This window comes from Colletotrichum karsti, assembly GCF_011947395.1.
Source record: "Colletotrichum karsti strain CkLH20 chromosome Unknown Scaffold54, whole genome shotgun sequence".
Taxonomy (NCBI): Eukaryota; Fungi; Ascomycota; class Sordariomycetes; order Glomerellales; family Glomerellaceae; genus Colletotrichum; species Colletotrichum karsti.
Window position 1 is genome coordinate 297,768 of NW_024065954.1, and position 14,067 is coordinate 311,834.

Consider the following 14,067-nt stretch of genomic DNA (forward strand, 5'->3'; position numbering starts at 1 on the left):
GGGACGTTACCTCGTTTCACTAAAGCCCCCTGCACTTGACGAAGAGGCCGTCGCCGTACCTTTCTCACAGCGTTATTACGAACCGATTGGATGTGTCACCATGCAACATGCCCGCTTTCCGGGAGGGCCAACTATTCCGGATATTGGCTTCTCGTTTCTCGACCGGTACCAGGGCAAAGGCTATGCCACGGAGGCCGCACAGCGTTTGATGGAATACTTCCGAGATGAACGAGGGCAGAAAGGGTTCTTGGGTGTCACGGACACGGATAATGAGAACGCAAAGAAATTGTTTCGCCGATTGGGGTTTGATGACCGGGGCGTAAGAGATGTCAATGGCATGGTGGAAGGCAAAGTGATCACTGTATCCATCTGGAGCATCGGTTTGGAAGGTCAACTGGAGGAGTACGGCTTCGAAAGAATCAGCACAAAAGCAGTCCACTATTGAATTAACCCGTTCGAGAAGATAGCGTCTATAAAATTTCATCAATCAGTCGATTGGCTATTATGAGACAATGTCTCATGAACTGATGTTGATAAGCTAAGTTGGCCCTTTGCTATGTCATGGCTTGACAAACTACTCCTCTGCTATCCTCATTGAAACAACACTGACCCGAACCCGGGCCTATTTGGCAAACGGTTCTGTGTCCCTGGCAGCCGTAACAGCCAAGACCAGTGTTGCACTCTCCTCTGCCAGCTGTGCAGGGCTCCCCGGTTACCCTGCCACGCTTCTGAAGACCCAGCTATGTAAGAAATGATTAGCTGAAACAAATTCTTCTCCCTTCCTAAGAATGAGAAAATGATGTTTGCGGAGGAACTTACAATGTTATCACCTGTCCAGCTGATTCCGTCTACAATTATCGAGGGCACGGGCGCCGGAGTTGCAAAAACGTGGTTCAAAGTTCCCAGAAGAACTGGAAGCATAAATGTACTGACAGCCTTCATGTTGGCGAGAGCTGGGCTCGTCGGAGGACTAGGAACTGTGTGGAAAGGGGCTGTTTTTGGGCCTTGCGTGTAATTGAGCGTAGGACGAAATGATGAGCTGAGTTAAACGTTATTAATTGAACAGGGAAATGATAGCTACCTGAGCGGGAAGATTCACAGTTGCCGTTTAAATGTCCCGTTGCGCACAAACCTCCAGCATCGTCATCTTGAGCCCCTGTGCCTCAAGTTGCATCGTCTGATAAAGGTCGACAGTTGACCGCTGTACAGCACGGGCACTTTGACAGGTTCTGAGACGGTATTCTCTTCCAGCAACGTCAGCTCAGCGCATGCATGCATTGACGTTATCAGTCCTCTCGCTTGCTGTCCGTCACTGCACGGAACTAGAGTAAAAAGGGTCGCGGTCTTTCAAGAAAGTGATATTCTGTTTCTAGTAAGGATGGGAATTTTACGGGTTAACTGGAAAAACTGAGTCAAAAGCCTATTGAAACACATGTATTCTTAAATACGGATCTTGAGGTTCATACTCGTCAAGTGTTATGCGAACTTATGCAGATTGACTGGTACATCATCTTGGCCCATCTTTCGCACGCCCAGGAGTTGATGGAAAGGTCAATCCATTGCTTCTAGCTGACTTATGACCGACCAGCATATCTCTTTTTTCTCTGCCGCCGTGTAGGCATGTAACGAGGCTCGTCCAAGAAGAGGCCAATCAATCGGCGCCAATTTAGATGTAAGGGGTTCTCCAGGAGAGGCTTCACACGTTCATATGTGAAGGGAGCTTCTTCCAGAAAGTCCAGAGGGCCGTCGTCTGGTAATGAGGGGTCCATGAACCACATGAGCGTAATGTCGTGTCTGGGTACGTGTTTGAACTGGTGAAGCGGCAAGAACCATTCCTCGTGAGGCATAGGGTAACGAGCATACTGGGGATACATCCAGATTTGAAGATCCTTCAAATGTGGAAGCTTCATCGCAACAGCCGTCCACAGGTCGGTCCATTTCATCTTGGCTGCCATAGCTTCCTCATCTTCTGGGTCCATGTACGATTCTATCGGGGCGCTCCATACAAGATGGAGAGCAGTAATCCGCAAGAGTGACTCCGTTGAGGTTGTCGCCAGGAATCGCGAAAGCGCATCCGAGCCGATGAAAGAGAATGTTATTGCATCGTATATCGAATCAATAGCCTCCTGATGCATGCGCTTGCAAGTGAGCAGTATGCTCAGAAAGGGGCTGAACTCCTTCACCATCACTCGTTGCTTCTTCTTGTCGTCATCCTTATCGCCGATCCAGCCATCCACCGGGCGTAAGACCGGAGGATGTTCTTCACATGCCCAGTGGTGGCACCAAACTGACGCATTGCGCAGTCTCCAGTCGTTGATTTCATCTCGCTGAATGGCAGCTTCTTCAGTGAGAGCTCCGGCCTGGCCCTCCGCCGGCTCTAGAGGCGGGGTAGCCAAGATGCGGGTGAGTTCGATCTCCCGGATGTCTTCGGCATTCGGGTCCGAGATACACTGGCAATGAGACAGAGGCGCCAGAAAAGAAGGGCCGGCCTTGTAGACGTGTTGCGTCGATCCGGCCGCTATCCACAGTTGCCGGTAGATGTTCTGACGTATTTCGAGTGGCAGGGCGGAGAAGAAGCCGGATTGCAGCTGAAAAAATGTAGGGATGGTTTCGGAAGAGGAGCCGCCCTCGGCGCTTTCATCCGTGTGCTTATTCGCGGCGGAGGAGATCTCTTGCGACTCTGTCACTCGCGACTCTGTCATGACGCTGAAATGAGGAGAAAGTGACCGCGACTGAGATACTGATGAAATGAGATGGAAAAGAGATGACCGCGATTGAATGCAAGTCTGTCGTGAGTGAGATGTTACGCCGTCTGCCTGGCGTTGACGACACTTCCCTGTCTCACCTCCCCAAACAAGTTTAACGCTGCTTACTACATCTCTTTGTCCAATGGTGTCGAGACATTCATGATGGCGAGCCAACACCTTCTTTTAGCTGCCTGCATGCGTACCTTTTGGCACCAACTCTCCGAACTAGCCCGTAGCTTCATGATTTCAACGGTATTGAAACTCACACGAGTCCATCAAGGTTTTCCTTCCCATCTAAAAAAGAGAGACTATTACGTATCTGCGATCCATATCAGGGACTTAACACTGGGGTTTAGCAATTCCAGCTCAATGATTGGTCAGATTGGCGGATTCCGGGGCTTTTGTTTGTCTTACCCCGGATTCAGGGAGAGGTCAGGTCCGGTCTTATCTCTTCAAGGCTACCCCCAGACCGCTTTCCAACCAAATAAAGTCTTTTCTACACAATTTACTTATCAAATTCCTTCTACCCCATCGCATTACCTCCCAATTGACCACTAGAGACTGACGTTGTTGATCTCTGAGAAGAGCGATGAGCTGCCCGTCGATCCGGCAGCTTGCCCTGCTGCGTGGGGCGCCGGCTCAACGCGCTTTAACGCGGGCTGGACACCATATCTCGATTACAGGACGTCGAGCTCCCTCGACTCTGAACACGACGATATCACAACATGCCGCGGATCCATGGAGGTCCTCGGCGTCTCTAGGCATTCAATCGCGGCGGCTGCTGAGCAGCACAACGGGTAGACGCAATGCCGCAGAAGACGAGGAAGAGACCGGCAGCTACAGCGAGGCCGATCACGAGCACGCCGTCATCTCAACATTTGACCTGTTTTCCATCGGCATAGGCCCGTCATCATCCCACACCGTCGGTCCGATGAGGGCTGGAAACATTTTCGTGGCTGATCTTGCTGAGGCGAGTCTTTTGCACAAGGTCAATAAGATTCGGGTTTCCATTTACGGCAGCTTGGCGCTCACTGGCGAAGGCCACATGACCCCATCTGCCTTGTTGCTCGGCCTCGAGAGTGCGGACGTCGAGACGGTTGACACGGCATACGTTCCGGAAAGGTTCACCGAGATCAAGAACACGAAGAAGCTTTACCTCGGTCAGGGCCTACCCGATGGCAAGGGAAAAGAAGTTGCCTTCGATTATGAGCGCGACTTCGTCTGGGAATGGGGCCGGAAGCTGCCCATGCACAGCAACGGCATGCGCTTCACAGTATTCGATAAAGAAGGTTACGTGCTCGCGACCAACGACATGTTCAGCGTCGGCGGCGGTTTTGTCGTGAACGGCGCCTTGTCCATCAACCCAGACGTTTCGTCCTCTTCATCATCTGGTCTTTCCAGGGTAGAATCCCCCGACCCGTATGCGGAGGATACTGCTGGAAGGCATCCGGTGGATCTTGCCGAGAATCTGTTTTACAAGGAGATCCGGCGATCTGACGCCGCTGGAGATCGTCGGACAGGTGCCGAAGTCAAGCCCCTCGACGAGGCAGGAAACGACGCCATGCTTCTGGGAAAGACACCAGACGATCTCTCACCGGTCGCATCGCAGAGCAACGACATCAATGCTTCAGAAACCCCCGAAAGTGAGCGCGAGACGTCGAGCCAAGGCCCTCGGTATCCGTTCCGAGATGCTTCGAGCTTGCTCTCGTTGTGCCGAAAACACAACCTTACTATCGCCCAGCTTGTCTACGAAAATGAGAAAAGCCACGGCTACACGGACGAGGAGATCTATCATAAGCTCTTCAAAATTTGGCAGGTTATGGACACCAGCATCTTGGAGAGCGTTCAAGCGCCGCTGGACACCAAGCTCCCCGGATCCTTGAAGCTCCATCGGCGCGCACCCGCACTCTATCGGAGGCTGACCCGAGGACTGTACTCCACCCCTGGTCAAACATCCAACAACCCAAACGAACAAAGAAGCGATGGAAAGGACATCAAGTTCATTGGATCTTCAGGATTGGCTGCGAACTCAACAACGCCTGCGACGCTTAGCAAGACCAAATCGACGAGCGTCGGCCTCGGTCCGGGCCGACGTCAGCCTCCCCGAGTGCTGGGCTCCCTCGACCACCCGATCACGCCATCCCCCTCGCGCCGGACGACTTTCCCGACAATGGATTATCTCACAGTCTACGCTATTGCGGTCAACGAGACCAATGCAGCAGGTGGCCGCATCGTGACGGCGCCCACGAATGGTGCGGCCGGTATCATCCCCGCTGTACTGAAGTACACCATCGAGTTCATCAGCGACGATCCCGAACGCGATATTCCGACGTTTCTCCTTACAGCTGCCGCCATCGGAATGCTCTACAAGCGCGGTGCCACGATATCTGCCGCCGAGGGAGGATGCATGGCTGAGGTCGGCGTAGCCTGTTCCATGGCCGCGGGAGCATTTGCCGCGTGCATGGGCGCCAGTCCGGAGGCGATTGAACAAGCTGCTGAGATTGGTATCGAGCACAACCTTGGCTTGACATGCGACCCCATCGGCGGTCTGGTGCAGGCGCCCTGCATTGAGCGTAATGCTCTGGGTGCCATCAAGGCTATCTCCAGTGCCAACTTGGCGCTGAGCAGCGAGACAGGCACGCAGAAGGTGAGGCTTGATGACGCCATTCGAGCGATGCGTCTGACGGCCAAGGGAATGAGGAATGAATTTAAGGAAACTAGTTTGAGCGGTTTGGCTACCAGCGTGCCTTTCAATATTCCAGTCAGTGTACCTGACTGCTGAGTTCGGCGTTTGTCTGCGAGATTTGGAAAGGGAACACATAGACTAGGGGTTTAACGGAGCTTTATCAAGACGATAAAACACAGCGATTCACGGATAGAAACTACCAAAGACATGACATTTAACAAGCGTTTTATCCTTCTTCTTCCCACTTTTGCAACTTACAACCGCCGATGAACGGAGACGGACATAATAGGTCAAAAAGCAACCCGCGAAACATTTCCTTTTACAAGCCGCAAACAAAAAGAAGAAATTGACAACTGTGAGATTCGAACTCACGCCTCTTTCGAGACCAGAATACGCCCCGTTGTGGGGAAGATGCGAAGGTGGAAACCTCTTCTCTTGAGTCTGGCGCCTTAGACCGCTCGGCCAAGTTGCCCACATGCCAGATTAGGCAGAGGGGATGCTGGTTGCTGCAGTAAGCTCCACCATGACCATAGTGTAGGCAGCGAGGAAACGCAGAATTGTGCCATCTCCATTATTGAAGCGTCTGGAAAGCAACGAGACGTCAAGCAGGCATAGGGTGATGGTGGTCATACGAGACTCCTGCAAACACATAAAGACTCATTCATCTGTTCGAGCTCCGTGATCATTCGTAATGTCGGCTAACTTAATCAACACTGGGCTCCTCTATGCAATGACCCAAGCTACTCTAGTAATCATCTTCCAGGCCGACAAGCTCCAGCGAATCCTTCCACAACCTTTTCTCTTTCTCCGCATCGTAAGCATGAGGAGCATAGAATCTGCCATCGTAGATGTCGGAGTCATCTTGTTCAGGAACAGCTTCCATGCAGTCAGTGAGGAACCTGCCTCCTCGGCTACCCCATTCCTTTCCCACAGCTGCCCAGACCGTGGTTGCAGCGCCTTGCTCTGGACTCTTCATTTGGCTTGCAACGGTTCCAGTGGTAAGTATTTCGCTCAACTGAGCTGGGTCGATGTGCTTTGAAAGCGGGGTGTCGATAACGCCGGGATGAAGGCTGGTCGCGTGAAGCCCCCGAGACCCGTAGCGCCGCTCGATCTCGTTTGCCATGTAAATGTTCGCCGTCTTTGACTGTCCGTATGCTTGAAATGCATCATAGCCGCTCTTCTCGTAGTTGTAGTCGCCCGACTCGTTGATGCCATGAAATCGGTGGCCCGCGGACGCTACGTTGACAACTCGGGAGGGAAAGTCCGATGTCGAGGCAGCAAGAAGAGCCGGCTTCAAAAGCTGGAAGAAGAGAAAATGAGACAGGTGATTGGTGCCGAATTGCAATTCATGTCCATCTTTGGTGAACTGGAGGTTCTTGACGCCCATAATTCCTGCGTTGTTGATGAGGACGTTGACGCGGTCGGTCTCAGCTAGAATAGCCTTAGCAGCAGAGCGCACCGAGCCTAGAGACTCCTGGTCCATCTCAAACAACTTCATGTGGGTTGAGTCGAAAATATTGGCCAGTGCTGCCTTGGCTTTGGCCAAGTTCCTAGCCGTAAGATACAGAGTAGCTCCAGTTACGGCGAGAGCACGAACGGTCTCGATTCCGAGCCCGGATGAAGTGCCAGTTATGACGAAGATCTTCCCCTTGAGCTTGCCCTCTAGGCCTTCGTCTTGGACGATTTGCAAAGCTGTAGGGCGAGAATCGCCGGGCCCGATAGGCTTGGCGTGGGCTTCGGTGTATCGAGACATGCTCAAAAATGGTGAGGCGGTCGTATGGGATTTGATGAATCTCTCTGAGAGTATAGCGGAAAGAAATGGTGGTTTGCGATGGGTGTTGGAGAATACTTGAAAGTTGGATATGAGGTTTTACTTATATAGTGAAAGATTTCTGTATTGATGGCTAAGTACATCAATGATCTTTCAACTTGTTCCACAGCCGGGCTGCAATATGGCCCATGTGCCCTGTTGGTGTTATGCATTGAGTGTACTGGTACAGGCAATCGTCGGTGTGTCGGGGTAACATGAGCGTAGCTTGGACACTGCCAGCCAACGTACTGTGAATGTGTCCGAGACTGCATCTTAGATACCCAGAGCCGCTTGTCACGATTGCTAACTACGTCTTTCAAACGCCAAGACGGACGTGGTGCGTTAGTTCGAGAGTTGGCTGACTGCCTTTGCCATTTCCATCATGGGCCAGTGGGTTCGGCCAAAGTTGCGTGAACTGACATGTTGATTTTCGAACAAGCATCCCAGCAAACTGGCTGACAACAATTGCCTAATTGGGGGATGCGGGCTCCACGTTATCTCCGCCCGCTTCTCCGCCCTCTCCTCCGTCCGCGCCGGCATCGATGCTGACAAACCGGCTGACCCTTCTTGCCTTTTCCATCTCGAATACTGATATCTTCAAATCCTCATCACTAGTTTCCCGATTCACCAAGTCATTTCCGGTATCTCGGGGCCAGGAAATATCTCTCCTGAAAGTCATGTCAACCCAAATCAAGACAAGCATACCCGCAGATGGTCCAACGCCGGTGGAGTTGAGGAAACTACGGAAGAGAACTCAAAATCGATTGAACCAAAGAGCTCATAGTGAGTCCGAGACTTCACATCCCAATCCAGCAATTCAGGTCAGCCAGGCTCATTATGTGTCAAGGAAGGCGCTTGGAAGCAATAAAGCCAGACTCCTCCCCAGACCGATACCCGTTTCGGGTTGACCGCTGGCGAATTGACCGTCCAGACTCTTGCGAAGGGCCGCAAACCTCAAAAGATGCCGCTTTTGCTGAGGTGATCACAAATGGGACTCGAACCGATCCTATCATCCCTCTCGACCGATCTCGATCCTCAGGCAAGAGTGAGATGGCAGCTTCTGGGAGTGCTACTTCCTCTTACTGCCCCACCAACAGCCTTTACGCTGATCTCTTGCTTCATCTCATCTACCAAAACGTCTTCAGAGCGTTTGTACTGAACGCCGATGTTCTGGATCTCATGACTGCAATAGCTCGTCCACGTCCTCTGCCTAATCCTCCTGTCATATACCGCAGCGACTTTCGATGCTCGCTGGTCGCTACCATTCACCAGGTGGACGCAGGCATACCCAACTCCCTCTCACCCACTCCGCTTCAAGCAAGCGACACTCACAGCTTCTGGATCAATGTGATACCGTTCGAGCGACTACGAGACAATCTTATCAGATGGGAGGCCTGCTTCGATCACAAGGACTTTTTGCGGGACATTCTTGGATCGCAGCTTGTGGATGGGCCGCCACCGAGTGAGAGTCGGGCGGATGAAACAAGCGCACCTCGGTTATACACCAGCGAAAATGACGCCAAAGATGAAGATAATGATGAGGTGACGAGTGGCAGACGAGGCTTTATCGTTTGGGGCGAGCCACACGACAAGCGGAATTGGGAAGCGACACCTGGCTTTCTTGCCAAGTGGGCTTGGGCTGTGGAGGGATGCGAAGAGCTGGTAGAAGTCAGCAACGATTGGAGACTTTCAAGAGGAGAGGAACCGGTATCTATATCGTCGACGGGAGATGTTTCGATGATCCGAGCGTCGGACATTCCGCTCGTCGTTGATTGAGAAAAATGAACCCATTGCTTTGAGTTCCTTATGTCTCCATGATTACGGGCATCAAAGGAAAAGAAACGACATCCAAGACGTATCGTACCACTGGTATCTTCATAAATAAGAACCTGAAATGGAGTTTGCATTGCGCACCCGTTTTTCACATTCGTATTCGGATTGCCTGGGTCACGCCACTTAATGTGGGCTGACGGTTCAAGGGCATAACATTTGGATAGTTCCGTTGGTCTTCAGCTTCAAGTCTTAGCAGCGAGGTCAGGCGACTAGTCCTTAGTTCAATTTCGGAGAATTACGGAATAATTATCCAGCGTTTCTTCAACGGTTCACTCTCGTTCGAGTGCGATTCAATCATCTCGGTGGTTGCAGGGAAGCAATTACATCGCGAGAATGGCCGGATCAACCCGTACAACAAGCATGAGAAAAACACCGAAGATGTAGGAATCGCTATAAATGTCTGACCATTTATAATATGAAGAAGCTGGAGTGATTTCAACAATGCAGCTTTCCAACAGAGGCGAGTACTTCTCAAACTTTGTTTCTATCCTCATGTCGCAAACTGTTCATCCCTTCGAACTAAGGCGAGTTGGCCACAGCTCAATCCTTATCTGCAGGAACATGGAAACGGTGAAAATCGGTGTGTTGGTTCCAGATCTTGTTCAACTTCAGGATCTCGCCTGCGTCGACATACTTGGCATGATGGGAAAGACTCATCTGAAGTCCTTGGAGCAATCCGAATATCTTATAGATTTGGCGCCGCACATCGAGATTTCATACATTTCAACGTCGCAACTTGAAACAACGGTGCGAAGCTCATCGAATGCTCAAATCTTAACAACTCGTTCTATTCACGATGCGGACGTTCAGCCAGGAAAGCTCGACATTTTGATGGTGCCCGGCTCGGTAAGCCATGGTGGCTGGAACGACGCATTGCTCAAATTCGTACGAGGCCATATCGAGCACGAATCAACCGACGTTCTCATTGTTTCGAACGGAGTTTATCTGTGCGGAGAAACAGGAGCGCTTGATGGCCGTATCATTGCTGGACCAAAGGACCTTGTAGACAGTTTGAGGTCAAGATATGAAGGGGCGAACATCGTGGGCGACAAATTCCGTTGGGTTCAAGACGGCCAGCTTTGGTCAAGCGGTAAGGTACATGCGCGAACTGACCAAATTGGTTTGTTTCAAGACTATATCTGACTTGTTGGACTGCACTAGGACGAATGATGAACGGAGGCGACATGGTAGCAGCGTATGCGCTTCAAAGCCCACATTTTGCAAAGCCGGTAGTTGAAGCGGTTATGTCTATCGCTGAACTTGGACAACGGTCACAACAGTATTGAGGATATAGTATGGCATCGATATCTTGCGGGCGGTAGTGTGATGGATGTATTATATCATACGTGAGTTACTACCAGTTTAAGAACTTAGCCACATAGGAACAGTCTCATCTCAAGACGAAGTCGTTTAGTATTCTGTGCAAAAATAATTCCAAAGGGTTGCGCTCTCCAGGTATCAAAGTGTACAAATAGTTGCCGGTCTCAATCTATGTTGGTCATTCAACGGTCCCGTCTCATACTCCAAGGTACGACCATCAAAATCAACCCGATACATTCGACCTGACTGGAGCAGGATTTTGGTCTGCCGAAGCTGGTTTTGCGGCTGTTCATGTATCCGACTGCTTTGCTTATCCGCCGGAGGGCTTCTCTGCCGACTGCCGAGGATCTTTTCCGCCCAAGGGCTTCATGGCAGCATTTGGAGAACGGTGACAGGGGTAGGAGGCATTCGCAGCACCAGCCAGATGGACCATGACCAGAACCGATTCTCATGAAGTGAACCTGGTTTTGTTTAAAAGGCTGCCTGTACATATTAGATAAGAAACGAAGGATGGCCTCCTTAAGTTGCAATATTTGAGAATTAAGAGATCGAGCGGCGGAAATCCGAGGTATCGAGAGATATCGCCGGATTCTCAGGGCTTGGCACCGGGTCCCAACCCCGCCCGTCAATATTTGCTCCGCTATGTCCACCGGGATGTGACTGAGGCCTTTGAGATTGGCTTGGCTTGGCAGCCCAACAAAGTTTGTTCTGGGATTTTGTTCATCCCGACCTTTTCAGGCTGCATTGTGATTCCCGATGAGATGTTTATATGATGTGTCCAATTGTGTGTCAACTTTGAGTAACTCCCTCGAGATCCAAATGCTCGAAGTCATCACGAATGTTCCGTAGATTTGATGCTCTTCCCCAGACCCCGCACCCCGCAATCAGGAGCTTTGCATGCATCCTGCACCTCTCCATTCCACCCAACAGACGTCATGTGCTGTCGGCCGACGGTTCTCTCGGGGAACAAGAAGCGGATATGCACCAAAAGCAGCCGCAATAGCTCCGATACAGGTGAATGAATGCCGCTCGGCCCCCTCAACCAAGTCTAGATCTTTCCATTGGGACTCCTCATTCCGGGCACCGTCCAGGTGCTTGGGTCAAGGGATCGACAAACAAGCGAGATGCCGGCTCTCTACCCCTCAGGTCCCGTTCGTGATGGCTGGGAAACTCGGCATTGCGGAGTCGGAAGCTTGGCATCGAGTTATAAAAGCTCGTGCGTGGTACTCATCTGGCCAAGACTTTAGTTCCAAGAGATCGCACTCCCAGCTCGAGGACCCGTCAACGACATGGCTTTCCCAAGACTTGCTTCCGGCTTGGCCCTATTCCAGGGCCTCGGCCTCTTCTCCGGTGTTCAGGCACAGTCTTCCGAGAGACCGTTGCCCGAGAAAGCTCAGATCATCGACCAGAAGAGTTTCCTTGTCTTGGAGAACGTTCCACCCCCGGCGGAGGCTAATGCCACCACGGTAGGTATTCAGTCTGCGAAGAAAGTTCAACTTCCGGATAACTAAGACCATTATTTCAGGTCTTCCTCTGGCCCGGTGTCACTCAGGAATCTCTCACCGAGAGACCGTTCCACGTGTATGACCCGGAATTTTACGACATCATTGGCAGTGATCCTTCGTTGACTCTGATTGCCACATCAGAGGTTGACCCAATCTTCCACGAGGCCGTGACATGGTACGTTGACCCGCAAAGCCTTGTACTCACAGGGAGCTGACCGAAGTAGGTATCCTCCCACCGAAGAAGTGTTCTTCGTTCAGAACGCTGGAGCACTTGATGCGGGCACCGGCCTGAACAAGTCCTCGATCGTCCAGAAGATCTCCCTTGTAGATGCGGAGGCCTTGAGGAACGGCTCTCTTGGCGCCGAGGAGGTCACCGTTCACACGGTGCCTTCGAACCCGCAGGTTATCAACCCGAATGGTAAGTGATCAAGTCGACAGTCAAACAACTCATTTCTTTAGTGGCTGACACAAGAAAGGCGGCACCAACTACAATGGTAACATCATCTTCGCTGGCGAGGGCCAAGGAGACCGCATTCCGTCTGCGTTGTACTTGATGAACCCGCTCGAGCCATACAACACCACACGTGAGTATTCCATTCTCATTCGCATTGCTTTTGTCCTAGTGAGAAACCAATATTGACAGTGTGTTTCAAGTGCTCGTCAACAACTTCTTTGGCAGGCAGTTCAACTCACTCAACGACGTTGCCGTGAACCCCCAGAACAAGGACATCTACTTCACCGATACCCTCTACGGATACTACCAATACTTCCGTCCTGAGCCTGCCATGCGAAACCAGGTGTACCGACTCACCCCCAGCACCGGCGCCTTGACCGTCGTTGCAGATGACTTTGTGTTGCCCAACGGTGAGTTGGTTATCCGATCTGAGTTGCCACAACACCAAAAGGGTCATCGCAGCTGATTGTACAATGTCTAGGAATCACCTTCTCCCCCGAAGGCGACTATGCGTATGTCACCGATACTGGAATCAGCCGTGCGCTATTTGGCATGAACATGACTCAACCTGCCTCCATGTGAGTTGCCCTGAAGCGTCGCGCATGTCTCTCATGCTAACGATGAACCGTAGTTACCGCTTCGACGTCAAACCCGACGGCACTTTCGAAAACCAGAAGACGTTTGCCTACGTTCACGCTCGCGTTCCCGATGGTGAGCAAGAACTCTCGGAATGCAAGCAGATACTTTGCTAACCGATGATGACACAGGAATCCACACCGATTCCAAGGGCAACGTCTATGCTGGTTGCAACGACGGCGTTCACGTCTGGAACCCTTCCGGCAAGTTGATCGGAAAGATTTATACGGGGATTGTCGCTGCCAACTTCCAGTTCGCTGGAGATGGCCGCATGATTATCATGGGACGCACGAAGTTGTTTTATGCCACTCTTGCTGCCTCGGGAGCACCGCTGTTCTACTGAACCGATACCATTCAACGTTCTGCAATGCAACTCGGCGTTTAGATGTCCCCTGAAACTAGCCGTAGCCAATGTCAGAACGGACATTACTTCGAAACCGAGTTGGTTTCTCTCGGAGAGGCACGTTCTTACAGTGGTGCGAGGCTTCGTAGTCGAGAAATTGAGATAATAATGCCCACCCAAGAAAGCTTTAATGGGAACCACATAATCAAACTCTCAGGGAAATGTCAGACGTGACCCCAATATGCAGTCAATAAGAACGGCAGCGTGCATCCCATAGCTGGGTTGCTGAATTTGCCGGTGAAGACACCGTCTTCTGTGTTAGCAAAGTCACAGCACAAGAGCAACTGTCTACAGTCTCTTGTTTGGAGTACTGCAATTGTGGCTCTAATGAATTTAGTCTCTAGGGGCTGATTTGGCTAGGCGGTCTTGAGAAAGTCATCGTATCACGATCAGCCCGCAGAGGATCATCGGCTGCCCTCAATGACAGTTCCATCGAAGGTCGTACGGCAAAACCGTGGGATTTGAAACAAAACGATTGTGAATGTTATCGTAGGCGATCGCATGGGAGAATTGCGACTCATCAACTGCTTTGGCGACTCTTGTTGACTCGTCGTGAGATTTCGAAAAGCTTCACATCGCCCGAGCTATTTTCCATTTGGCGCCATTGAACGAGAAACCGTCAATTGGCGTGGGAGTCCCTGCGAAATTAGTGGGCTGTGAGTATTTATGTCCA

The 14,067-nt window shown here is 51.4% G+C and overlaps 4 protein-coding genes across 4 annotated transcripts; 2 read left to right on the forward strand and 2 right to left on the reverse strand.

Moving 5' to 3' along the window:
- Window positions 1–1,574: 1,574 nt before the first annotated feature.
- On the reverse strand, window positions 1,575–2,702 carry CkaCkLH20_12119 (uncharacterized protein; the record flags this gene model as incomplete). Its single annotated transcript, XM_038894833.1, has 1 exon — window positions 1,575–2,702. The coding sequence occupies one exon, from the start codon at window positions 2,700–2,702 to the stop codon at window positions 1,575–1,577; it is 1,128 nt and encodes a 375-aa protein (XP_038739913.1).
- A 748-nt stretch (window positions 2,703–3,450) lies between these two features.
- CkaCkLH20_12120 (uncharacterized protein) lies at window positions 3,451–5,529 on the forward strand (the record flags this gene model as incomplete). Its single annotated transcript, XM_038894834.1, has 1 exon — window positions 3,451–5,529. The coding sequence occupies one exon, from the start codon at window positions 3,451–3,453 to the stop codon at window positions 5,527–5,529; it is 2,079 nt and encodes a 692-aa protein (XP_038739914.1).
- Window positions 5,530–6,178: 649 nt separating this feature from the next.
- CkaCkLH20_12121 (WW domain-containing oxidoreductase) lies at window positions 6,179–7,186 on the reverse strand (the record flags this gene model as incomplete). The annotated part of the gene is made up of 1 exon (XM_038894835.1): window positions 6,179–7,186. One exon carries the CDS (start codon window positions 7,184–7,186, stop codon window positions 6,179–6,181), a length of 1,008 nt encoding a protein of 335 aa, XP_038739915.1.
- A 4,499-nt stretch (window positions 7,187–11,685) lies between these two features.
- CkaCkLH20_12122 (evolved d-pantonohydrolase) lies at window positions 11,686–13,334 on the forward strand (the record flags this gene model as incomplete). Its single annotated transcript, XM_038894836.1, has 8 exons — window positions 11,686–11,862; window positions 11,922–12,076; window positions 12,126–12,319; window positions 12,378–12,485; window positions 12,556–12,765; window positions 12,837–12,933; window positions 12,987–13,066; window positions 13,123–13,334. The coding sequence occupies 8 exons, from the start codon at window positions 11,686–11,688 to the stop codon at window positions 13,332–13,334; spliced, it is 1,233 nt and encodes a 410-aa protein (XP_038739916.1).
- Between the last annotated feature and the right edge of the window lie 733 nt (window positions 13,335–14,067).